The sequence below is a fragment of the Haliotis cracherodii genome, unplaced genomic scaffold, assembly GCF_022045235.1.
Source record: "Haliotis cracherodii isolate W230 unplaced genomic scaffold, xgHalCrac1.p SCAF_1, whole genome shotgun sequence".
In the NCBI taxonomy this organism is placed as follows: domain Eukaryota; kingdom Metazoa; phylum Mollusca; class Gastropoda; order Lepetellida; family Haliotidae; genus Haliotis; species Haliotis cracherodii.
In genome coordinates this window covers 48,892,774-48,918,268 of record NW_027266264.1, presented here as the reverse complement: position 1 = coordinate 48,918,268, position 25,495 = coordinate 48,892,774, and the positions used below count along the sequence as shown (strand labels likewise).

Genomic DNA, 25,495 nt, shown 5'->3' with positions numbered 1-25,495 from the left:
CAGATTACACCAATCGCCTGCCGGCGCCTGCTGAAAGACCCGATTTTCCATACAGTTCGTTAACCTATATAGTTTTAACAAACGTATATTCGAGTTTCCACGTTGAAAGTGAATAACAGTTGTATGCATTCTGTTTTTGCTCGAATGTCTCTTTTAGAAACAAAATGACGTATTTTTAAAGTTTTGGAATATTATTCTTGTGAGAAATTATTTCATGTGATATATCGTGCTTCCGTTGGTTGGAACATGGCGGATGGCTACTTGGGAATGCCGTCGTGAATATCGGAATTGTTGTTCAGATTTTGTTTACAGTCTCAAATTGCTAATAGTGACAATACCTGTGTTTCAAAGACAATACGTGCATGTGCTTTGACCTGATCAACTGCATTAATTTCCTGGCGTTTCATAACTGGAAAATATGGTAAAAATCTTCATGTGACCGGGCAAATAGAATCAAACATGGCGTCTGCCTTGAACGAGGAAAGCGTACAGAAGAAATTGCAGAGTGTTACAAACGCCCAAGACAGCATACAAAGCCTGTCTCTCTGGATCATACACCACAAGACACACCACAAAGAAATTGTGCGTTTGTGGTTGAACGTATTTAAAAAAGGTAATCATTGTATGCTACCTGCAGTATTTCACGTCAAATGAGGACAGTGTCATGTGTGCATGTTTTGTGACAAAATATATAAATATATATTTACGGCGAATTGTATATGGTATTTCTCATCATGCATTGGACATTGATCGCAAGGAACAACTTAAATTGTAAAAATTACTTGTCAATTTCATCAGATCAGGACATAACAGGGTTGGGGAACATAAACTACTTTGGATTCAGTTGTCACATGTGCGCCTAAGAAATATTCTTGCAGTGTTTGATAGGAAGTTTCCCTGTACACTTCCCTTCAGTGTCCATGGTACTACATGGGATGTTACTAGTACTAATCAGGATGGAAATAACCACAGATCTTGCATGTTATAGGTTAGTCTACAAAGTGTAATACCTCGTATTGCTCATTCGTTGATACCCGATCAGCATTTGATATCATGATTTCAACAGAAATCTGGATCTGAGATCTGGAAATTGTCTCCAAAATACTAAGTTGTGTTGTATCCTCATGTGTAAGTAAAATGGTTTGTTTTTAGATGACTGATTTGTTAAAATATTTGTTAGGGTGAAACGACTATCATGATACATAGGTCACGATACAATGCATATCGCAATACGCATATATACGTCAAATTTTGTGGAAACTTCTTGACTATAAATATTTCAGAGCAGGTTCAAAAGGTAAAGCAATCTCTAGATACATGTTCATAGCGGATATTTTTCGTAGTGAACTTGGGAGCACCTTTAGAATACAGTACTACAAATTCTCATGAGGAAGATCTCTGCTGTAGATCACATGTCTCAAAGACAAGCAACCATTTTTTGTGAAAATCAGACGGACACGAACTCGTGACTTTTGGATTATTAGCCTGACAGGTAACCGACTGAGCTATGTCCACACTGTAAAACTAAGTGCAAATTTAACTAGTCATGCCTACGCCATTTTAGAACTGAATGAAAAGGGTCGAATAGGTGACGGACACCTACGAAAGTTACGGGTAGGCATGGTGTTGTGACTTTAGAGTTCGGGGTAACATATCCTAACACCGGCGACATTTGGATCTGTTCAGCACATATATAATAAACCTAATAAACTGCATTAAAGTATGTTAGTTCCCATTAATAATCATTTTTGCCACTTGAATCACGTCAGAAACGAAATAAAAATCTGTTGAAAATAAAAGCTTATGCACACTCGATGCCCCCTGATGTCACCTATACCCAAACTCACAAAAATGCTAAGGATCATATAGAGGTGCCTAACCATAATGATTTTAAGGGAGATGCAAGTGCCAACGAGAGAGTTGCTGGTAACTTAGATTAACCGAAATGATCAAAGAGGCATGTGAGGTCGGTGAAGCAAGAGCCACAACCAACAGCCTGAGCCAGTTACCTGTATTAGCTGCACCTTGTGAATTGTAGCCTGTCATACTAACCCTGAAACAAATGTATCCAATACAGCCCATGTTAGTCTATAATAGTGAGAAAGTCTAGATTATTGAAGAGTCTTAGGGCTCCTTTTTATTATATCTTTTTAATATAATTTAACAACAATTTTTATTGTCTGTAAAGTATGTTCATTTCAGAGGCTAGATGTTAGTCCAGGTAAGCTGTGATGTTGTCTCGAAACATTATACAGCAACTGAGGTATAAGATATATTGACATATAATACTTTGATATATTATACCCCCATCTGTGGTTATCACTGACCTGCTACAGATTGGTGTACTGTACATATACAGCTAACAGAGTATTAAGTGTGATGCATTAAGAGAAGTAAAATACCCCAAACATGCGTCTTGCGGATACCCCGACTGGCATAATTTATCATGAAACTTTTGATAATTTGTCAGTGCTCTTTTAGTGATTGAGTATGGACAAGACAATCAAGTCATTAATATTGTGAGCAACGATCCGTGCCATCGGGTTATGCTGACACACGATTCTTAATACTTCAGTGAACTGTTACAGCCTTCCTTTGTACTCGCCCCGTGAAGATCCAGGTTAGGATAGGTCTTCAGCAACCCATGCTTGCCATAAAAGGGTGACTGTGCTTGTGTAAGAGGTGAATAACAGGATCGTATGGTCAGGTTTGCTGACTTGGTTGATGCATGTCATTGTGTGGATCGGTGATCATGATGTCAATCACTTGATTGTCTGGTCCAGACTTGATTATTTTCAGACTGCCATTATTTAGCGGGAATATTGCAGAGTGTGGCTTTAAACAAACAAACAAACAAACAATCAAACTAACAAATTAACAAAAAACACACCTGGGCCCACTTGCACAAAGCGAACTTAGCGATAAGACTATTGTTAGCCTATCTTAAAGTATGGGAGTTATGATCATCCTAGCGCTAAGATCACTTTGTGCAAGTGGGTTCTGGACTGTTGTGGGTCATTTGTATCATTGATGTCATCCTTAATGTTACCTGTTACTTTCAGCTAAAGCTGCCCATCGCCTGACTCTGTTTTACTTGTGCAATGATGTTGTACAAAACTGTAAGAGGAAGAATGCCATTGTGTATCGGGAGAGCTTCAAGGATGTCATCAGAGCAGCTGCTATATTTGCTAGGTAAGTTCAGCAAAGAACTGGGTACTAGTCCTGTAGTCCTTGCCAAACTGCCCCAATGGTTAAGGAATCATAAGGACTTGTACAAAATTGCCATATTTGACATGATTTGAAGGGATTTGCTTCATATTATCAATATAAGGAGTAGAAGACTAAAAATAATAGCGTGTATCGCCCGAAGTTCATTATGTTTGCTGTTAAATCTGTTCCAAGTCATCAGAAATGTTTTTGTGGATGTGTGAGGCATCATCATGATAATTCTTTGTCCTAGAAGTTCAGCCACATTCCTTCTCATGTCAGACCCTGCTGCTGTATGAACCTACTTTTGAAAAGGCACGGTCAACATGGTCAACGTCAGTCAAACAAATGTAAATGAAAGTCACAGATCTACCATTTAGATTTGGAATAAAATACTCAACCAGTCTCATAAAGAACAGATATTTTAAACTGAAAATAACCCTCTGCTTGAAGATCTTACAATAGAATGTCATGTCTGTGAACACTGAGCAAATTTTGACTGCCCAATCTAAATGAAGGATGCATAGGCATTATACCAAAAGGGGGTGGTAAGTGTCATTTCCGGAGCACAACTTTCCATCCAAACCTTGTACATATATTAACCAAGGACTGAAGTGGTGCCTTTTGCTATTTAGGAGTTTTTCAAAATTTGTTTTTTCCCTGTTTCCATGGAAACAAGTTAGACTTAGCTGAAACGGAGGTAGGTTTTGTTTCGGTAACTAAATAAATATTCAACATTTTTCATCCAAACTTGGTACATGTATTAATCAAGGAATTTAATTATTATTTTTTCATGTTTCCATGGCAACAAGTTTGACTTTGGCTCATGTTCATAGAGGTGTGTTTGTCTGTAGCATACCTCTAAAACTAATAGGTATTCTTTCATGACACTTTGCACACACAAAGACCAGGTTGTCAAAGGGTGCCTTTTGCAACTTAGGGGTATTTAGAATATGTATTTTTTTCTGTTTCCATGTATGATTTTGACTTTGTTCATAGTGATGTGTACCTGAAATAGAAATACAAAGTTCCGAATCCCAGTTCCCCGTTATTGTTTTGATAGTTCAATGACTACTCTTGTATACAGACAGACAGATTAGATAGAAATTCTCTCATCAAGTTGGACTTAACTCAGATGTCAAGTAACGGTCAGATGATTTGTTCTTTTTAATTTGTTAAAGCGTTCGCTCGTCACGCTGAAGATCCGGGTTCGATTCCCAACATGGGTACAATGTGTGAAGCCAATTTCTGGTGTCCCCCGCCGTGATATTGCTGGAATATTGCTTAAAGCGGCGTAAAACCATATTCACTCACTCACTCTTTATAATTTGTGGGGGCCTGGAGGATTTGTCATCTTCTGATGACTCTTGTTTTGTAAAGTGCACACCTAAGTGTAATGCATACCCTAGGTGATTCTGTATTTTGGGAAAAATGATTTTGTCAAGTATTATGAGCAGAAAAAAATTACATGTATCTCTTCAGCTAATTTAGGTGAATGAAAAGGTGATAACAAACTTTTTTAATACAAATCTAAAATTTGAAATAAAACAATTTTAGACATGATGATTTACCGTTTAAGTTGATGTCCTGTTCTGCTAGGACTAGTTTCTGTTTTATATGCAGAGATTAACTCATTAAGGTTACCATGTGTAATTTTCATAAACTTAGCCGGAAACAGCAGTCAGCTGTACACACGTTTTCTCCCAATCTATTTCGGTTAAAAATTACCCAATAAATAATGGAAAATTTATGTTCACATATTATAGTCACACAACAACAAATACGTGAGTCTAAAGTATGGCATTAATGACACATGTACCTACTATCTGTCAACTAAAGTTTGTTTCAAGGCATCAAAGGCAGTAATCTGACTAGTTGCTGTAAATAATGGTGAGTTGTGCGAACTACTGATCCCTTCATACACAATTTCCCTGAAATAAATGGGTGCGGTCGGGTAGCCTAGTGGTTAAAGCGTTCGCTTGTCATGCTGAAGACCCAATTTCGTTTCCCAACATGGGTACAATGTCTGATGCCCATCATGCCATTTCTGGTGTCCCCCGCCGTGATATTGCTGGAATATTGCTAAAAGCGGTGTAAAACCATACACACTGAAATAAATGTAAACAATAGTATATTAAATTTTGAATGAAATTAAATAAACAGGTTTAATCATGTCCTGATATACAAAGAACACTTTTTTACCAGAAAGTGTAATTACATAATTAATTTGCACTTTGTGGGGACACACATCACAGCTCTTAGTGTGTATAGTGTGCAAACCCTTCTACACTTCTGTGTCTCTTTGAAAAAGGTGTGCTCAAAACTCATGTAATATGGTAATTGATCTGATTTTGTTGAGTTTGAAATACTCGCAATATTTTAACAAACTAGTGTGTTCTTGGCTCCTTAATTTGTCACTGACAATCAATGTCATGTCACTTGACAATCAGTAATATTTCAACAGTGAATGGTGACAGGTGCTCAGAAGATCATGATCATGTGTTGTGTATGGGTTTTTATATTTTACTTTGTGGTTGAGTTTCTTTATCACCATAAATGTCAGATTTAGCTGACCGATTTCAGTATTACAAGTCTTAACTTGCTACTACTGAAGCTGACTGGCTCTGTAGTCTAGTGGTAGAGTATCTGCCTGGAGGGAGGAAGTTCCGGGGTTCGATTCCCAGCCACAGCATACCAAAAGACGTTAAAAAGTGGTACTTGTTGTTAGGGCTGCAACGATACAGGAAGGTCACGATACGATACACATCTCGATATTCTGGTCACGATACGATACGTATCTCGATACGCAATGATAAAAAAAACAAGACTTAAAGCATGTAAAGATTGAACCTTTCATGATTTTGGAACAGTCAAAATTATTTTATAATAACATTTTGGTACTGAGGGACTTCCCGTGCTACATGTATTTCGATTGTGATAACGTTATGTAGACATATATTAGCCAAATTGCCACAGATATGACTTTTAACGAGTCAAAGTATGGCATTTTTGATATATGTATCCATTCTCTGGCAACTAGAGTTCGTTTCAATGCGTCAAAAGCGGTAATCTGACCGTGGTTGCTGTATCTCTTCACACACGATTTCACATAGCTTAATGAAAACAATATTAAATGGAATTTTGAATAAAATTAATAAAATATATTACAAACACAAGTCCAGATATACAATGAACACGTTTTAATAACAAGATAGTATAATAATGGTATTGAATTGCGTACTTCAGTTCGGATTTGCTGACTGGTATTTTCGGTGTTATGTGCTTGCGGTGATCAGCTGATAATGTTTTATGAGATGGGAAAAAAACATCTGTCGGTGTAAAACCTGAGCTTATTAAAAATGTAAGTACGTTTTGGGGAGCCATGCGTTAGCGCGCGCTATAACCATGTTAGCGGTTTATTGAAAGGCACAATACCGAGGAAACGCTGTACTTGAGATTTGCGTTCCGTATCGTGGCTTATCGATAAATGGGCCCACGTTTATCGTATATCGTATCGTGGGTCAAGTATCGCGATGCATCGGAATATCGGTGTATCGTTTCACCCTTACTTGTTGTTACCCTGCCAAGTGCTCGGCATGAAGTCGCTAAAACAAGGACTGGTCGGCTCGGAGTCAGTATACTGTCTGAGTGGGGTATTCATGTTAAACTGCGACATGGTATCTCAGTGGGCTAGCACTATCAACTTGCCATTGGTCTGGACTAGTACAATCAGCCACAAACACACCTGGAGCACCATGCATGAGACGTGGCAAAGGTGACAGGCTGGACAATTTAAAAGCTTTTCACTGCTCACTTGCAGATTATCTAGCTGTGGGCTCTTAATTCATTGTTGATTTAACATTATGTGACAGATGATAAAATTTCATCATACAGTGATCATATGATTTGATTGATGCCCCACTACCTGAGATGAGGAAAATTGAGTACTTTTTGTTTTCACTTGGATTACCTGTAAATACAGAAGGCTGAGAGGAAAACCAGCTAGTCCTCTGACCAATGAGCACTCAGATTGGATTACACGAGTGGGCATGTGGTCATGCAACAATTCTTAGACTAAGACTTAGACATTACTACACCACAAATCATCCCCGTGTATTTGTGGCTAATGGAGGAATGTAGTGTGTAAAAACCTGTGAAGTATTCTGTGAAGTGTCTATCCCTTGGTTTTGTAGTTATTTCTTTTTTTTTGTTCACAGAGATAAAATGATCAAGGGGAAGGTGGAGAGGATCTTCAACATCTGGAAGGAACGCAGTGTATTTGATGGGAAGTACATCTCTAGTCTACACAGCATCATGGGTGAGTTGACAGATGCCCATTATCTAACATATGAACAGAGTCAGTAGAGAGAAATCCAGTGTCTCATGAACATAGAACAGCATTCTGTGTAGGTGTCTGCAGCTGGTTGTGAATTCAAGCTTCGCCCAATTATGCTCCTTTGTCTGCAGAGCCATATTTATGGTCATTGGTTGTACAGAAATAATAACAAACAGTGCCACTTGGACTTTCTTCCCACATAAAGACAACATGCCTTAAAATAACTGACATGCCGTTCAAAGCAGTGGTTATATGCAACTCTTTTGTGATAATGATTTCTCTTAATCCTGCCATACTGAAATAATTTCTCTGCATGTAAGAGGAATGCTTTGATGAAGGCTATGTATAGATACATTACATATGATTGCAGGCACCGATTCAGCATCCCATTCCTCAAAACGCAAGACATCTTCCAAGCCAGCGTCACTTGCAGTTGCTGCAGCCTCAGTGACCCCAGCTGCCACTGTCTCCACGCCTCCTGTGGCACCTAAACCTGCCACCCCGCAGGTGGACCCCAAACTCATTGCTGATTTCAAGGTAGATACAGTTTCTTATATCATCTATTGTAAGCAATGACACTTAAGTCATTGTACTACCCATTGTAAGCCCCCACAAGTAAGTAATTGTGCTACAACTCTTGTGAATCGTTTTTGTCATACAAGAGTGTTTGAAATTATGGGGGTCTTATAGGTCTTTTGTTTATGAATCAAGGGACCGCTACACCTACTTGTAACATTCAGGTTATAACATAGACCTCTTGACTTCCATGCCTTATTCAGGGTTGACCTTGACCCACAAACCTAGGGCAGGTGGAGGAAAATCTCATACAGCCTGACAGACGAATTACCAGTCACGGCAGGCAGTTATTTCGGACACTGGTGCAAAACATTTTCAACAATGCAAGGCATACTTCATTCTGTATGGATTCATCATGTTGATGTCAATGTATTAATTGTAATTATCTCATTAGAAAGTCTTCAAACACATATACATATTGCTTGACATTTGGCTCCATAATTGCATCGGATTATGTATTGGTATTGACTTATCACAATCTCATTAAAAGCAGACCCGAGTTGTTGCTGCTGCTAAACAAAGATCTGAGGACATCCCATTACGGGTCACGTCAGAACGACCTTTGACCAACGACTGAAATGACAAACAAGAAGTCGACATCAGCCAATTAGAAAGCAGCTTTCTCGAGCTTTACGGCAGTCGTTACAACTTGGCGACTTCCATTTCAGATTACGTTTGAAAAATATGTTAACACAGTTCTCGATTAAAATTTTGAAAACTGAACAAATGAACATTCCGGAATGTCTAATTTATGGTTGAGATTGTATAGCAATGCTTCCCACGTACTGTTCAACGCCTCCTCCGTTCAAATGTTTATTCCACTGAAGCGAGAGATAGACGATAATTTTGATGAATGAGTTGTACTAGTCGTAACTGTTGTTTGGAATACCCCATGTTGACGTTTTCGAGGTTGCATGATTAGGAAACACATTCCGACTGACACTTTCATGATCTGGACCCTGATTGGTCGGATGAAAGGTCCTTCTGACGTGACCTGTAATGTGATGTCATCAGATCTTTGATTAGCGATAGCGAGAACTAGGATCTGATTTTAATGAGATTGTGACTTATCACTAGTTATAGTACACATGGTGGTTTCTAAATAATAACAGTTTGTAGTGGCAGAGTATATTGCCTATCTCCTTCCTATTACAAACAAACAATTAACCAGCCTTTTAGAAATTTGGGACTTCTGTAAATTTAATGCAGAACCTTTAAATAATTAACATTCTTCATTTCTTCAGGACAACGGAAACATAACATGAATAGCTTCTGATTTGTTTCTGTATCCATAAGACTGCTGTATTATGTAAGATACAATGGGAAATTGGTGCTGGTTGTGTTGTAGCCATCAGTCCTCCTGGATAGGATGAGGACTTTCAACCTTCTGGAGCAGGAAGTTGTTCTCAGGCACAGACAGATGGCCCATCTCAAACTGGATGTGTCCAGCCAGGAGGCTGTAAAGCAGCTCAAAGGTAGGGGGGATTTCTCGGCATTAGCAGTGCTTGAAGAGGGCACGGGTGGCCCAGTTGTCTAAGGTGCAGCATTTCACTGCATCCCTTGGGCACACCAGAAACTTATGATTGTGGGTTTGAATCCCAGTTCGCCCCGATTATGTTTCTAGGTTTGTCAGCACCATACCAGAGCTTGTGTGTTTCACCATTGTGGTCAATATCTGAGACCTTCATCACTTGGGGCTTTGGGGGCTGTTTTTCTATAAACATGTTTTCTGATTAGTGTAGACTAAATCATGTCTGCAGAAGCATGAGCAGGGTAAAATGTCAGTTGCATGTCCTTGGAACCAATGCTTACAAGTATTTGAAACAGTATTGAAAATACCATTTCATAATTCATCATAGGATGTGTTTCTGTGGAATCATGGCCTTGATGTACAGTGGTTTCCCAACAGGATACTTCAAAACATCAAATCTATATTATTTGATAGGAACCTGTAGATTCAAGTGTCTTCCTGCAGGTAGTAATATGAGAGCCCACCCGGCAAGGGAAGGGAGACATTGATTTTGGCTCAGTTCCCACTGGCTTTGGCGATCCCATCCTATTCTGAGCCATGACTTGAAAAACATTCAATGTTTTTCCAACAATTTTGACTTAATCTCAAACCACTATAGGTTTCGTTTACGAGCCATAACTCTCAAACTGATGAATTATTTTGCATTGTCTTTTCATATGTTAAATTTTTTATATATATTTTTTTAATTTCCTGTGTTTCCATTTACATTTTGACTTAATCTCAAACAAGTAGCATTTCTTTCCCCAAAACATTCTACAGCATTTCTACATGAAACCATTATCTTATTGGTTTTTTATTTGCAAACGTGGGTATAGTAACAATTTGAACTAATGTATCCCCCAAAAGGAGGGGGAGACATATGTTTTATGATAAAAAACACATTCCCGTTATTGATGGCTGACCTGCATGGTTGACATGTGTAATGTGTTTCAGACAAGACGCATGGGAAGGAGTTCTCCCATCAGTTCGAGGACTCGTGTGTGAAGCTGGAGGAGTACCTGGAGAAGCTGGACACACAGAATCAAAACAGGAAGGCCCTCCTGGAACTCATGGAGACAGCGCAACTCTTCTATGATGAGCAATACAGAGAGGCCAAGATTGTTGCCAATGTGAGCAATAGAGTCTCACAGAATCTGCTCTTGTCTTGTTTCTTCAGATTCTTTAAAATGTCTTTCTGTTTCCAACAATCTGAATATTGTATGGTATGACAGCTAATTAGGGGTGTCTTATGCTTGGTATGGAAATGCTTGAATGCTTGCTCTGAAAGTGTGAACATGAATGAAGCAATTTGATCCATTGTTGGTGGTCCATTTGAAGAATTATTTCCTCTATATTTTGTTTACTTTAAGTGTGCTTGTATGTCTTTTTATACAGGTTGTAATTTCATGATCATACTCATGTGACCATGGATATTTAGCCAGGGAAACTGCATTGTGGGGTGTGGGTGGGGGCTTCATTAATTAGGTTTGGGTGAAAACAAAGACTCAGTCATTTTTCTTTCATTCCAGGCATACAAGAATTTTGGTACACGCATTACCAACATGAGTAAGCGGGTTAGTGACCTGAAGAAAAGCCTGCCATACACGATCAGCCCTGTTCCTTCACCTGCTCTTGATGCCCCCTCCCCCGGACAGACTCCCAGAGAGGACGACAACACGGAGGCAGTGGACATGGATCTGTCGGAGGATGATGCAGGTGGGTAGACTGGAGCCTCTGGAAGCACAGACTCACATATCCACATGGGTGTACTCACATATAGGATTTCACCATTGATTGAGAAGATAGATAAGTTGGTCTGTGAATCTTTTCAAAGGGTGTATAGTGGCATGTTTCAAGGAATTCAGTTTATTCTTTGTGTTAGAAAATCTACGGATTTGCAAGGCTTTGTTTTAGCACAACATTTAAGATAGAGGGACATTTTTGTAAGTACTATATGACATTCCTGATTACAAAATCAGTTACGTCATTTAGGAAATATTTTGAGATAACTTAATTATCTTCTGCCTTTTTTCAAAATTCTCTGCTGTTCCATTGATGGTTCTTATAGGCTAGAAAATATGAAATAAAGCCTTTGATTTAAACTGTACATGAGATATGATTAAAAGGCAGGAATGTTTGGTGAAGGACCTCCTTTGTCCACTAGGACATTGTGTGACAGCAGTTGTGTCTTTCAGCTTCGGCAGTGGGGATTCATGCTCACACTACAACTACAAAGTCCATCTTAAAACCTATTGCAAGTGTAACAGAGATTACAGTGAAAGGTAGACTTTGTGCCTACACTTATTCCTAATCATGCTTGTGTGGGAACACTTTCCATTTTAATTTAAGTGGCACTCAAGTCAAGAAGTCCTCATCCATTTCAACGCTTTACCTTCTTTGCTTAACCAATCATTGCCCACTTGAGCTTATGCTATCACGAAAATGTTGATTGTTCAGACTTTTCCATGTCAATAAATCTCTTTAATACCAGGTCTCATTAGGATGATGCGATACTTCTGAAGTTAGTTCTTTTTATGTCAACAATTCAGTCTCCATAAAACCAGATCTCATTACTGTGATGCCGTACCTCTGAAGTTCTGACATTCCCCCAATTTTTGCATCAGGTGAACTCTACAATCAGCTAATCAATGTTAAGATTTCTAATTCTTAGTATGAGTGTGCGAAGCATTCATTGCAGTGTATCTGCTTTCTGTGTCTTGAAGACAAACAAGCACAGGAATATGTATGGAAGATAATAAAGTCTGTGCTATATATGTTGTGGATATTTGAAACAGCCTCTTGTTTCTGAGAGAATTGCATCTGCACCCACAAGGGTGTGCAATCAAGGAAGCAGTTGTCGTCAGTGTTAGTTTTCTTTTATTAAGATCAAAATTTCTGAAGGTGACATCTGATTTGTTCAAGAACCCATGCATCCTTTATTTTGGTGGCCAAACATAGCTCAGAGTTACCCTGAAGTGACCTCAATGCATGGTCTGTCAGTTCTTGACACTGAGAGCTATCATATCGGAGTAAGAGATCTTATTTTAATGAGATTGGGCAATTATTGGAACACTCTGATCTTTACATGCAACATAAATTTTAACAGCTGTCTGAATCTATGTATGGTAAATAGCAAGATGTGTATTTTCTTTGCTCACTGTCAAAGTTCCCTCTCAGCAATAATGATATTACCTGGAACAGATGTTGACCTCAACATAAGCAGTGATATTTTCAGCCTATCTAAAACCAGTTGAGCACAGCAATCTTGGTCTGTAGTAGCTGCTTAATAGTGTCCCCTTTTTCCCCACATTTTGTTCAATGTTTTACTCATGTTTTTTTTATTTTGTAACATTATTGTGATATTATGTTAAGTAAGCATACTTCATAATACAAGTTGCCATGAATAGCTGCAATATTGTTGGTGCGTTTTAACCAATATTCACTCACAAACTCACCGAGAGATTTCAACAGATGTGTGGCAGTAATCTGCAGCTGACTTTTGGATCTTCATCTTGCATCAGTTATTCATGATCTGTTTTAATACAATTTGGAATTTGCCTGTTGGTTAATTGTGTAGATAATGCTCTAGATATTCAGCTGTGTTATGTATCCAGTCCAGTAAAGTTTGAATAAATACTGAAAATTAGCACAGCACTAATCAGGCATTGGTACTGCATCTAACAAGCTGAAGCCATTTCTTTTCACCCAGGAACTTTACTTCACAGTCATTCATTTCTGTTTACAAATTACACAGGCTTCCAACCACTTTCAAAGTATTTGTATCATGTATTTATGACCCATATCAAGGTGCCATGCAGCTTACAAACCATCTAAACAAGAAAGTAGATGTGAAAAGTAATTGAAAATCAGCAAAATCAATAATTATAAGCATGATGTCTTAGGATTGAAGAGACCACAGTTTGTTGTGTTAATTGTTTGAAAGTGTAGAGTGGTTACTGTACTGAGTGTTACAAGCATGATCTACATGACCAGTGGGCCACATGTTGATAGCATCCTGTCTGTTTCAGGTGGGGATTCCCCCCCAGGCACACCAGAACACCAACCCGTCATGGCTGTGTATCAGCGTAAGTTGCTTCCTTTACTTCCTCTGAAGATGTTCTCAGTGGTGTAGCCAGGTTATTCACTCCCACAGTACAATATCAACATTCAGTGAGGGAAACATTATGCTAATTCAGAAAAAGATTTGTATGTTTTGCTATTTATTTAGCCTTGAAAAAAAAAGAAATCAGTAAACAGTCCACACTCTTTTTGAATTAGATCACCATTCAAACGAAAGAGTGTTGCTTTGTTCATGTGTGACAGATCATCAGGACATGTTGAAGTCAGCAATCAATAATAAAGGTATCTGGTGTAATTTACATGACTTCCATTCAACTGATGTCTGTATCTAAAGATTTTGAATGATTAACACTGCATAGTTCAGTTCTGCCTAGAGGGGAAGCAACTGCCAAATGGGACATTGTCTAATACATGTGATGTCCAAGAATTGTGTTTATGACCACTCAAGCTTGTGATGTTGCTTGCACAAAAAATAACCATGTTAGAATATTTCATGAAATTATAATATTTGACTGTGGGATTATAACAGATGGAATTTCTATTGCATGCCAATGATACCTCTGAGACAATATTGTCTCACTCGTCAAGTTGTGGACAAAAGTACAGGAACTCCCCATTAAAAGCCTGAATGTAATGCTGCAGTAGAGCCCGTTCTTCATTTATTATGTTCCAGCTGTACAAAATCTTCTTTGAAGTTACTTTTAACTTTTATTGGTAGTTGGGAGATGTATGTTTGGTTTGCTCAGTTGATTCGTATCAGTTATTAAAAGAATGCTTTTTTTTATGATTTCAGCTCCCAGTAAGAAGGCAGTGGGTGATGGCCTTGACAAAAGACTAGCCAACCTAATCCCTAGTCTGCCAATGTCCCACAACTCGAAGAAGATTCTGCCTGAATCACAAGACGTGTTCTCCCATGCAGCTTTTGCTGGGACCAATAAGACCCTAACACCCCATAACATTCAGTCATTCAGTGCCAAGAATGTGTTTAGTGGAGGCAGTGAGGGGGGCTCCACCCCTCTGAGTGATGAACGCTGCTCCACCCCGGTGCAAGATGAGGTGCCCGAGGTGGAGCCTGAAGATGAGCAGGACAGCCTGCTGGAGCAAGTGAAGGAGGCCGCCAACCCTATAGACATTCTCACTAAACTCATCAGTAAAACACAGAAGAGTGCTCCTTCTGCATCAGAGTCAAATTTCCTGCAAAGTTTGTCACTGCTTACTAGCACTGTCAAGTCACATGTTGAGAAAGCAAAGTTAGCAAAAATGAAAAAGTCTGAAGACAGTTCTGATGATGAAGATGGAAGTCAAGATGAGTCTGGTTTGCAGCCAAAATCTTGGGCGGCATGGAAAGCAAAATCAAATCCACCTGAAGAAACTAGTCGCACCCCTCCCCGGCCTATCCCTTCCATTCAGTCCTCAAGACCAGAACAGCAGATGCCAGGTCTCGTGTCTGAATCCGAAGAGTCCATACCAGATCAAGGAGATTTGCAGGAAAGTATCCCCGATCCTGTTCCACAACAACAATCATCAATGCAAGTTCCACAAGGTCCACCGATTCAGGTGGCTCAGGCTCCTCTAGGGCAAGGGATGCATCCAGGTTCTGTGAGTGCTCCTGGTCAAGTTCTACCCAGCGGCCTACCTCCAGGACCAGTAATGCCCCCTGGCCATCCTCCAGGGGCAGTCCGGCTTGGTCATCCTGGTCCAGGACAGCCACCAACTGCAGCGCTACCATCAGGACACCTACAGGGACCTCCCCCAGGACATCATCAGGGTCCACCACCAGGCCTTCCCCAGGGTCCGCCTCAAGGACATCATCAAGGACATCCCCATGCTCCACCACCCAGACTTCCCCATGGCCCTCCCCATGGCCCTCCCCATGGCCATCCACCAGGACATCCTCAAAGTCTTCCACCAGATCAGAGACCTCTAACATTACCTCCTGGTATACCCATGAGTCAGCCTCCTAGACCAATGCCTGGACATCCCATGCATCCTGGTATGGGAGGGCAATCTTTAGCCCCTCCAATTGCTCCCCCGCATCAATCAAATCCCCCTGTGAGTTACATGCCTCCTCGTTTACACATCCCTCCTCCACATTTTTCATCACCACCTCCCACTTCAGCGTCATACAATCCTCTTATGACACCACCCCCAGGATACATGCCTCAGACATCTCCTGGTCAGAAAGAAAACTGGCCTTCTTCTGACTCTACTCAAAGCTCTCCTAGTGCTCTTGTGCCACTTGTAGGACCAGACGTTCACCCTATCAACCAAAGATCATCACCAGCAGCTGAGATGCCAAATCCACCCTTCAATTCGCCTCTCCCGAAACCACCTAAAGGTATATTGAGAAATTCACAGGCCCCAGTATTAAAAGAGGTGTCCCAAGCATCGGGTCAACTAGCAGACCTCACTTCGCCTACTCCTGGCTCGGGTCCTAAGCCCCCATCAATACCCCCATCCCCATCAGACTCAAGACCACCTCCTCTGCATGGGCAGTCACAGCTAGTGCTACAACCAGGAGAAGATCTTATAGAATTCACAGAGAAGCTAAAACGAAAAACAGCCGAGTCTCAGCCAGAAGGGCGCCCCATTCAGCCTGTGTTTAGTCTTAACCCGAGACGGCCAAATCTAACAACAATTACTCCCTTCGAAGAAATGGACACTGACAATGGTACCGAGACAGAGAACAAGGAGGAAAATGACACTGAAAACTCAGAAGAAAACAAGTCAATTCAGTCAATACAATCTATTTCAACACTTGGCAGTGTAGTTCGGCGTGTTGATCATTCAAATCGGGACAATGGAAGCCATGCAGAATTGAGGCGGAAGCCTGTGGAACCTTTGCAACATGGAGGACATTCATCACATTACGAGTCTGAATATAGAGATCCTTACTATGACCGACACAGGAGTCAGCAACACCACTACCCCCCTCAAGACCCCTACAGAGACCCCTACTCCCGGTATCCCCCATACTATCATAATGATCCTTACGGTCCCTCACCGCCTAAAAGACCGTACCCAGATCCTTATGATCGAAGGAGGCCCTATTACCGATACTAATGAGTGGTGATTTCACTGAGAAGAGGAATGTGTGGTTTGTGAACGGCATCTGTAAAGATGCTGTACAATGGGCTGAATGTTTTGTAACCTAGTTACGTCCAGGGTACTCTGAATATTTCCAAACTGGCATGTGTTGTGCAGGACAGCGAAGAAAGGACAGCTGCTGTAAGGGACATTCTGGGAAATACTATTCATGGCAGCATTTGAACTGGAATATGAGAATGTGATTGTGCTGTCATCTTTCTGCTTGATAGAAACCTTTTATTCCTGAATTCAAATGAAATTTGTATGCAATTCTTAATTCTTAATTTTCCTTGACATCCACAGAGGAGTCAGGTCTTATCAAGTGACAATCTTAGGGCATGTTGCCTCCAGATAATTGCAGGTCAGTGTACAAAAAGCCTATTTCACTATCATGTTATGAAACATTTGTGACCATTTATGTGTTTCTGATGTTTAGTTAAGTTAAACTGTATAACTGTAAGAAAATGAAGCATCTTATTGTATTGAGAAAGTTGATTTGTTTTTTGCCAGTGTTAATTCTGTGACTGTATGGGTTGTATCATGATCACTGTGAAAAACTTCTCGAAAAGGGCACTTATTTGGTATTTATTATGTTGACTTTGCATATTTTTTTGAAACAAGCATACTTTTCCAACACACCTACTTTGTACCTGCATCATTCCGTGAACAGTCCCAGTAGCATCATTGGAAGCTTCTTGTTAACGCTTTTTCTGTCAATGCTTTTGGGGATAGTACTCACATTCTAGGGACTAAAGTTGACTTGGTTACCTTGGTTTCCTGAAGCTTATATGTACCATGGCTTTGAAAGTGTTCGTAGAAATGAGTGAGAGGTTTCCAATAACCTAATACTCTGCATTATGTGACATGATATCATGCATTGGTATTTCTGTTATTTATCTTGATTGTACTGTCTCTTTGAGAAAGGACATTTTAATATTCCATGTTTCACTTGTTTTTGTTTGTGATTTTCACAACACATTATTTTCAGTCATGTCTTGGGTGACTGTTCCAGCAGGCAAGGGTGTCAGGCACACAGTGTTTAGCCGTACATCAATGAATTGTGGTATAGTGATTGATTGTTGGTAGCAATTTCTCTCTGAAGTTAAATGCATTGAAGGCAAACATCTGCAGTAATGACCCATGCTAATGTGCTAATGAATTGTTAATTGGAATAATTGTCTGTGGTCTAATAGTTTTGTTTTGCTACTGATAACAGTACATACACACTTCAAAGGTAATACCATTTGATATATAATGAAACCGGCATAACATGCATTGCAGCATAACAAGCAATTATAATGTACATTATTAGTCTTTCAAACAGAGGGTCTACGTCTTCATAGAGTAATGATATACGGACACAAAATGTAAAAGCATTCATTTCATAGTATCTCTATATATTCCTGTTGAAAGTCGACATTTTTTTATTTAAGAAGGAACCCTTTCACTGGAGGTCATTGAATGTGCTGGGTTCATGGTTATGTTAATGGTAAGAAATGTTTTTGTTACTTTGAACACACATTGTTACTGCCCAGCACACTTCCCTGCCTATCTGTATGGAGGGATTCTGTGTTGCCAACAATCTTGACACCCCTGATTGATTGCTTCAGTGTGCACAGACCAACAGTTCCAGTGTTAATTCAGTTGTATGCATGGCAGAATGTGGAGAGTGAAATGTATTGGGAAGTTGTACAGCTTCTTGTATATTTCCAGGCAAAAATAAATAAGTCTGAATTTTTTAATTATTTCTCTTTTGCTATGATTGTCTGCTGATATTGTGGATCCGCACAGACGGATTATCATATGTCTGTTAATAATTGCATTTAAACATCTTAAATGTCAGGTTATGATTCCTTGACATTGCTGGGAAAATGTCGTGGTGCTCACATAATCCAGATGCAAGTACAAAGATGAACTGTAAGCTTTGTCCCTTTACCCAGCCAATGTAATGGTTGTTGTCCTGGTATTGGTTTATTGTTTTTGTCCCCCGGTATTTGATACGGGGGGATATGGTAGCTTGTCTGACCATCTCTTTGTCAGTCTGTAATGTTCGTCATGTCTGGATCATATCTCTAAAACTAATAGGTATTCTATCATGAAACTTTGCACAGGTTGCTAAGACCAGGTTGTCAACTGGTAGTGCCTTTTGCTATGTGGGGATTTATAGTATTTATATTTTTTACGTTTCTATGTCAACAAGTTATGAATGTAACAGAAGGGAAATGTTTAGTGTAAACATATATATCTTTATTTCTATGAAGCTGCAACATATAAGATTTCATGAGTTTAATGTGAAAGTACGTTAACTATTGATAACTACAGTTGGTAATGCAACAGATAACAGCATAACCATGGAACAACAGTGGGACATCCACTAACTCTTTGCTTAATATATTTGCTTCAAAAAAGTCCTGACATACAAATACAAAGTTCCGAATCCCAGATCCATGGTCTTGTATGGACAGGCAGATTGTATAGGAATACTCTCATTAGTTGGACAGATCACTCTTGCTGTAACAATCAGATGATTTGGTTGCTTTTTCAAGTTTGTGGGTTACGGGGTAATTTGTGATCTTCAGATGCCTCTTATATAATTTCAGCAACAGGCTCATCAAAGACGGCTTACTTTAAATTTTATGAAAATGACAGTGTGACCCATTACTCAGGCATCTATGCATATGCTAATGAGTGATTGGATATGAAGTATGTGCAACAGCTCTCCAGTCATTGAATGTTGCTGAAACTCAAGGGTCAGTGGAGCCAACCTTTTGCAGTGAGCATGTTTCTCTCTGGGACAAGCAGTTGAAGCTGGTGATTAATACACTCTTATTGTGTCAATGTGGTTACCTTGTGCTTCACAGGCATGTTTACGTATTTAACTGCCAAACAAAAGTTCCAACAAAAGTTCCAACAAAATGTTAGTTTAAAGACAGAGTTATTGTTTAGGAACAAAATGTTACTGTTTCAAAGTCAGTGTACACAAACATTTAACATGTCGGTAATTTTGGTAGAGACAAAAATTATCATTTCCATGGTTTTATTATCCCCCGCCCAACGAAGTTGGCGGGGGATATAGAAACGGACTCTGTCCGTCCGTCACGTTTCGTTTCCGGAGCATAACTCCTAAACCGTTCAATATTTTTTCATCAAACTTTGCAGGTCTGTCAGGTACTTGCTGAACTGGTGCCTTTTGCTATTGAGAAATTTTAGAAACATTTATTTTCTATGTTTGCAAAGAGATGGACTTAGGTTCCAAACTCATCTTTTTTTTTATAATTTCCATGACAAGTTCCACCTCGGTTAAAAAAGGTTAGGGTTTGTTTAGATTTAATTATGTCATAAATTCTGCAACAAGGGCGAGGGATATAGCCACGTTAGTGGGAAACTCTGTGTTAACTTTGTACATCTACTTCATGACCAAATTTGAAAACAATCTTCAGGATTCAGTTAATCAATGTCCAAGAAAATGAAGTGATCTGATACCCCTGCAGATGGAGTATGTTCAGACTAGAAAGGTGGTTACCTGCATAAAACAGAATCTGACCAATCGCCACTGAATGACTTGATACATAACATGTCAACACATGCCGATCCATACCTTAGATGTGCAAGAAGAGCACATGCACTCCTAATTTCAAAAGCGACTATTGTAAATAAATTGTCAAAGGAAAAGTTCAGCAAGGTTTCCAAGGAAGGTTGTCGGCCAAAAAATCTAAATTATCTACTACTACTTGTACTGCTAATAAAGATAGAATGAAGGGGAAAGTGACTGAACCTGGTGTGGAACCCACCAGATAGACAGGCTTGGGTCTCCCCTATTGATAAGAGATCACGTTGCCCATCCCACCCTCCCATATTGATAAAGGCTATGATGGATCCTCTAGGCTTCAGAGAAGCAATGGAATACCATCCGATGCTACGATTCCCCTTTAACCTAGATGAGTTAAACAAATAAGATCACTTCATCCGTAACAGCAATAATTGACAAAGGTTTTAATTTCTCAGGAGTTATTGCATTTAAAAAAATAGTCTCTCAAAATGAGGATATGAGTTAATCTACCTGAATATCTGTTGATAAATCGTATGACAGGCCATCATCTTGGATTATGAGAATAGAAGGGTCATCAGCAGGCGCGTGAATCTTGGAGATCCACGTCTCGCCACACTTATCATATGGAAGGTCATGTGTTACGGGCAACCTATCGCAGCCAGCATGGGAATATATACCATTCTTAAATTAGACATCATCATGATGCCAGAGGTGTACAGAGATTATATCAAGACTGGTTTGTGGTGACAGCTCAGATGATGTTACATAGACAACTCAAAACGACAGATCCATGTAATCACAGTTCACCCCACTTCCTAAGGAATGGAATCTATTCCAGAGGTTGCATAAATGACTACATGGCCAAATGACTACATGGCCAAGGAAATTATGGACTATACCATATGTATACCATATGTCCTACACAAACAAGGCGACGTCTATGAGGTCGAGCGTCCTCCTGGAGAGCTGATGGTCTGTGTTCGATCCCTGGCTGCGTCATTCCAAAAGACCTTAAAAGATGGTACTAGTAACTTTGGCTCGGCATTAAGGGTCTTAACCAAGGATTGGTCGGCTTGGAGTTGGTATACTGTGTCTAAATGGGGTATTCATATGAAACTGTGGCATGGTATTACTGTGGGCTAGAATCCAGGCTAGTACAAGCAGACATACACGCACGCACGAACACGTGCGTGCGTGCATGCATGCATGCAAGTCGCTATATAAGTGAAATAATCTTGGATGCAGCGTTAAACCCCATTTCACCTCACCTCACAAACAAGGCTGTAACAAAAGCAGAGGAATTCCACATTCCAGATTACACCCAATCGAACATTTATGGGATGCACTGGATAAACAACTGCGAGGACGTCAGAAACAACCACAGAACCTCGGATAGTTGGCACAAGCACAAGTTGGTGAACATTCACCAGGCCACAATTCCATCAGTTTTGAATCCAGTGGTGGTCATACAAGATATTGAAAACATGACCTTCACCTTGTAAATATACTGTTCCATGTGTGCCATATGGAACCTAGATCAATGACAATGATGTGTGCCAGTTTTGAACAATCGTTACTATCTGTTGATTGTTTATATGTTGTGCAAAATATACGCTTTTCCGTTTCATTTCTTGGAGAGTATAGATCCTCTATGCACAACATAAGACCGCCTGCCGTCTATCTACAAGAGAGACTACAAAACTCATGGTGCTCCTTTCCCACTACATCCTACTATCATACTGCGATACTGTCAAGAAGATCAATGCCAGGATGCTGGTACATATGACTAACATGTTGAACATCAGCTTTTACATCAACTGGTTTGATGCAGGCATTTGTCACGTCATCCCTCTGACGAAACAAAGCACAAGTCTACCCTTAGCCACCCAAGCCAACATGACCCTGAAACCAGGTTGGATTCAAACATTCATATCCTGAAGAATCAGGACGACCTCCTGTCAGCGCAGATATGGATGTTGGCACAGCTCTTGCTCAAGCAATGGAATCATTTTATACAGCAGGTACGTCATATTCTCCCGGAGACGCTGAAGAGAATTATGTTGTCACAGCCTATTACAGCCAAACAGGTCTTCAAGAGCAGACTTAAAGCCATCAAGGAGGACATCACCAGGGCAACCAACCAGAGTTTCCAGTAGTCTGCCATGAGCATGGCGTCAAATTCAGAAGCGACCGGCAGACTACCAGAGTCAGTGAGATCCTCTCAAGAGAATATTAACTGTCAAAGCAAGAGAATAACCAGTCTAGATTATCCACCCACAAAGATTCCATTTAGCGTAAAAGGCAATATAGCTGTGAAAATTATATGAATGGAACACTAAAAATCAGTGATGACACTTGGTGTTTGCGAAAATAGTAAGCATGTCTTGACCTACCGGTAGCTCTCGCATTCACACAATTTGCATAAAAAAGTAAGTACTTATTGCCTGACGCAGCACAGTAGTACACAAACCGGAAAAGTTCTCAATGAACCAGAAAATCAAGTGACATGATGTTAATTTTGAATTACGTCTGCTGTGCACAAGTTAAGACACGTGATGCGGGGTGTGATTCTTTTCGTGCCCCAGTCTGGAAGGATAGTTCTTCACGTCCCAAGGCCAGAGTCTCCAAGAACGAGCAGCCATTTACACACAGCGTTGCAGAGACTCATCAAAAGTTCAGCACATCTATCCAAATCCTGTCTCACGGACATCGATACAAGATTACCAATATTCAAAAGAACGCCAATCCCGGGTCATGTCGGAGGTCATCTGATGCAGTGTGCTGAAAATTGGGTAGCAATCACAGACAATGCCTGGCAGCTCAAAGTCTTTTGATTCATCCAAGCTTCTAGACAAGGGAATCATAAGCACATAAGAAAAATCAGATACCACCTCCGGATTATAATCACCAGTCTTCCTGGTTCCAAGATGAAATACATTGGAAATGAGCATGAAAATCGATTTGGATCGACAAGGATTATCGGGTTTGGGCTCAGAGATTCGAAATGGAGTCGGTCACGAAATTAAGAACGCCGTCAGACGAAGCGATTGGTTGATAAATCATCAAGGTTACCATCACAACCTACAATTTGCAGTCCATGGGCAGAGGTACTAGTATCTGTTCAATGCTCTACCGTTCAGCGCCATGCCTGTTCACCAGGATGTATTGGGTTTGCTCATCTAAAGCTAGTAAGGCTACATGGCTACATCGACGACTTCCTTTTGGCTGATCAGGACAAGTTGCAGATCAAGCAAAGTCTCCCTCATCCAACTTCGAGCGCACCTGGTTTTCCTGGTTCTCCCCGACAAGTCATCGGTAGTACCCAGTCAAGACGCTGTCCTCCTCCCCACCAAAGAGTGAGGGAGCACGGTTTCTACGCCGTTTTAAGCAATATTCCAACAATATCATGGTGGGGGACACCAGAAATAGGCTTCACACATTGTACCCATGACAGGATCCAAACCCAGTCCTCGACATGACGAGCGAACGCTTTAACCACTTAATACAGAATTTGTTGTACAGTATCACGAAGGGGACATTTTCATCTCACATTTTTTTTAAGATTTAAAGCTGTGATCCAGATTTTTTTATGAAAAAAAAAGAAAAACACCTTCCAACGCAATTATATTTTTGAAGTCTGAAGCATCATTATTTTTTTCAGGATTTATTCAGGACAATTTATTTATTTTCAATGAAATCACTGCCCCCACAATGCTAAATTACTAATAGCTTCAAGAAAAACAAGTTTCCTTCTTGCTATGGCCTCTTTCCAGGGTGTCAGAACCACACACCATTGATAATTCTCAATAACGTACGCACAAGACTGGAGTACAATAGCTTTCCAGAATTTGTTGAAAAAAAACCAGTTATCAGCATTTAGTCCCCTCGGCCATGAGCAATATACGAAACCTGCCTCAAGTAGAAGTGTTAATTATCAGGACAGGCTGCTGTGTCCGTTCAGAGCTCTGAAAATACAGTTACAGAAATCAGAGATTATTCATTTCATGCAAGCCCAAATTTCTAAGGCTACTGTGGCAGGATGGCTCAGGGTTTGTTTGTTTATTGTTTAACGCCGCACGCAGCAAGATTCCAGCGAAATGACGGCAGTCTGTAAAAAACTGAGTCTGGACAAGACATACCAGTGATTGACATCATGAGCATCGATCTACACAATAGGGATACAAGTACAAGCATCAACAAAGTCAGCGAGCCTGACCACCCAATCCTGTTAGACCTTTTACATGGGTTGCGGAAGACCTGTTCTAACCTTGATTTTCACGGGTATGGGTGGCTCAACGTCACCATGGTAGATGGCCAAGCACAAATTACTAAACCAACATGGGGAAGCTGAAGAGCTCAGGCAACACGTCTGGCTCTGGAACACAGTATCCATCGAGGAAGTGGTGGCGATGCCAGCGGAAATCCCACAATACGTTTTCTAACTTGAGTGACTTTCGAACTGAACTGGAAGGACTATACTTTCTGGGACCCATTGTATCAGCTTAGGTGCCCTTCTTTTTCGGAAATGTGCATGCGTGCGTACCCGAATAACGTCTAAACATATTTAAATATCGCCAATAGGAAAGTTTGTCATATAATAAAACCTGCGGAATATGTGGAAGGGAGATCATAAGTGTGTGTGTGTGTGTGTGTGTGTGTGTGTGTGTGTGTGTGTGTGTGTGTGTGTGTGTGTGTGTGTGTGTGTGTGTGTGTGTGTGTGTGTGTGTGTGTGTGTGTGTGTGTGTGTGTGTGTGTGTGTGTGTGTGTGTGTGTTTTTTTCCTACTACCAACTATCGGGGGATACAAGATGCCAGATCCCACCTGTCACTCTGGTGTGTATTGGCTATGATGTCACACTCACACTCTGATCTCAGGCGACTGTAAATCTTCTCCAACCCAGATCAAACACAGTTCTGGCAATGGGGTAAAAGTGGTTTTGTATTCATAGGAATTATGAAACAACAGCTACCAATGTTAATAAGAAAGAGAAATCTAGCTCTATTACGTCAGGAGTAATCACCCCAATGATCTGCATCTAGGTTGCTGATGTTGGAAAGAAGTGTTTTTCTCACCTTACGCATATGCAAGAGGCTTGTGGGGAGATTCTATTTTTACCTCAACTAGTTATGGATAGTTGACAGTGAAGGGG

At 40.2% G+C, this 25,495-nt stretch overlaps 1 protein-coding gene across 2 annotated transcripts; it reads left to right on the top strand.

The window, feature by feature from the left end:
• Window positions 1-247: 247 nt before the first annotated feature.
• On the top strand, window positions 248-18,508 carry LOC139478858 (regulation of nuclear pre-mRNA domain-containing protein 2-like). Of its 2 annotated transcripts, XM_071261521.1 has the most exons (10): window positions 248-613; window positions 3,063-3,192; window positions 7,425-7,525; window positions 7,914-8,080; window positions 9,468-9,594; window positions 10,584-10,759; window positions 11,159-11,345; window positions 11,825-11,911; window positions 13,658-13,714; window positions 14,503-18,508. In XM_071261521.1, exons 1-10 carry the CDS (start codon window positions 460-462, stop codon window positions 16,770-16,772), a joined length of 3,456 nt encoding a protein of 1,151 aa, XP_071117622.1. In that variant the 5' UTR covers window positions 248-459; the 3' UTR covers window positions 16,773-18,508. The 2 variants fall into 2 exon arrangements, with proteins under 2 accessions (XP_071117622.1, XP_071117631.1); XM_071261530.1 differs by lacking the exon at window positions 11,825-11,911.
• Window positions 18,509-25,495: the final 6,987 nt, after the last annotated feature.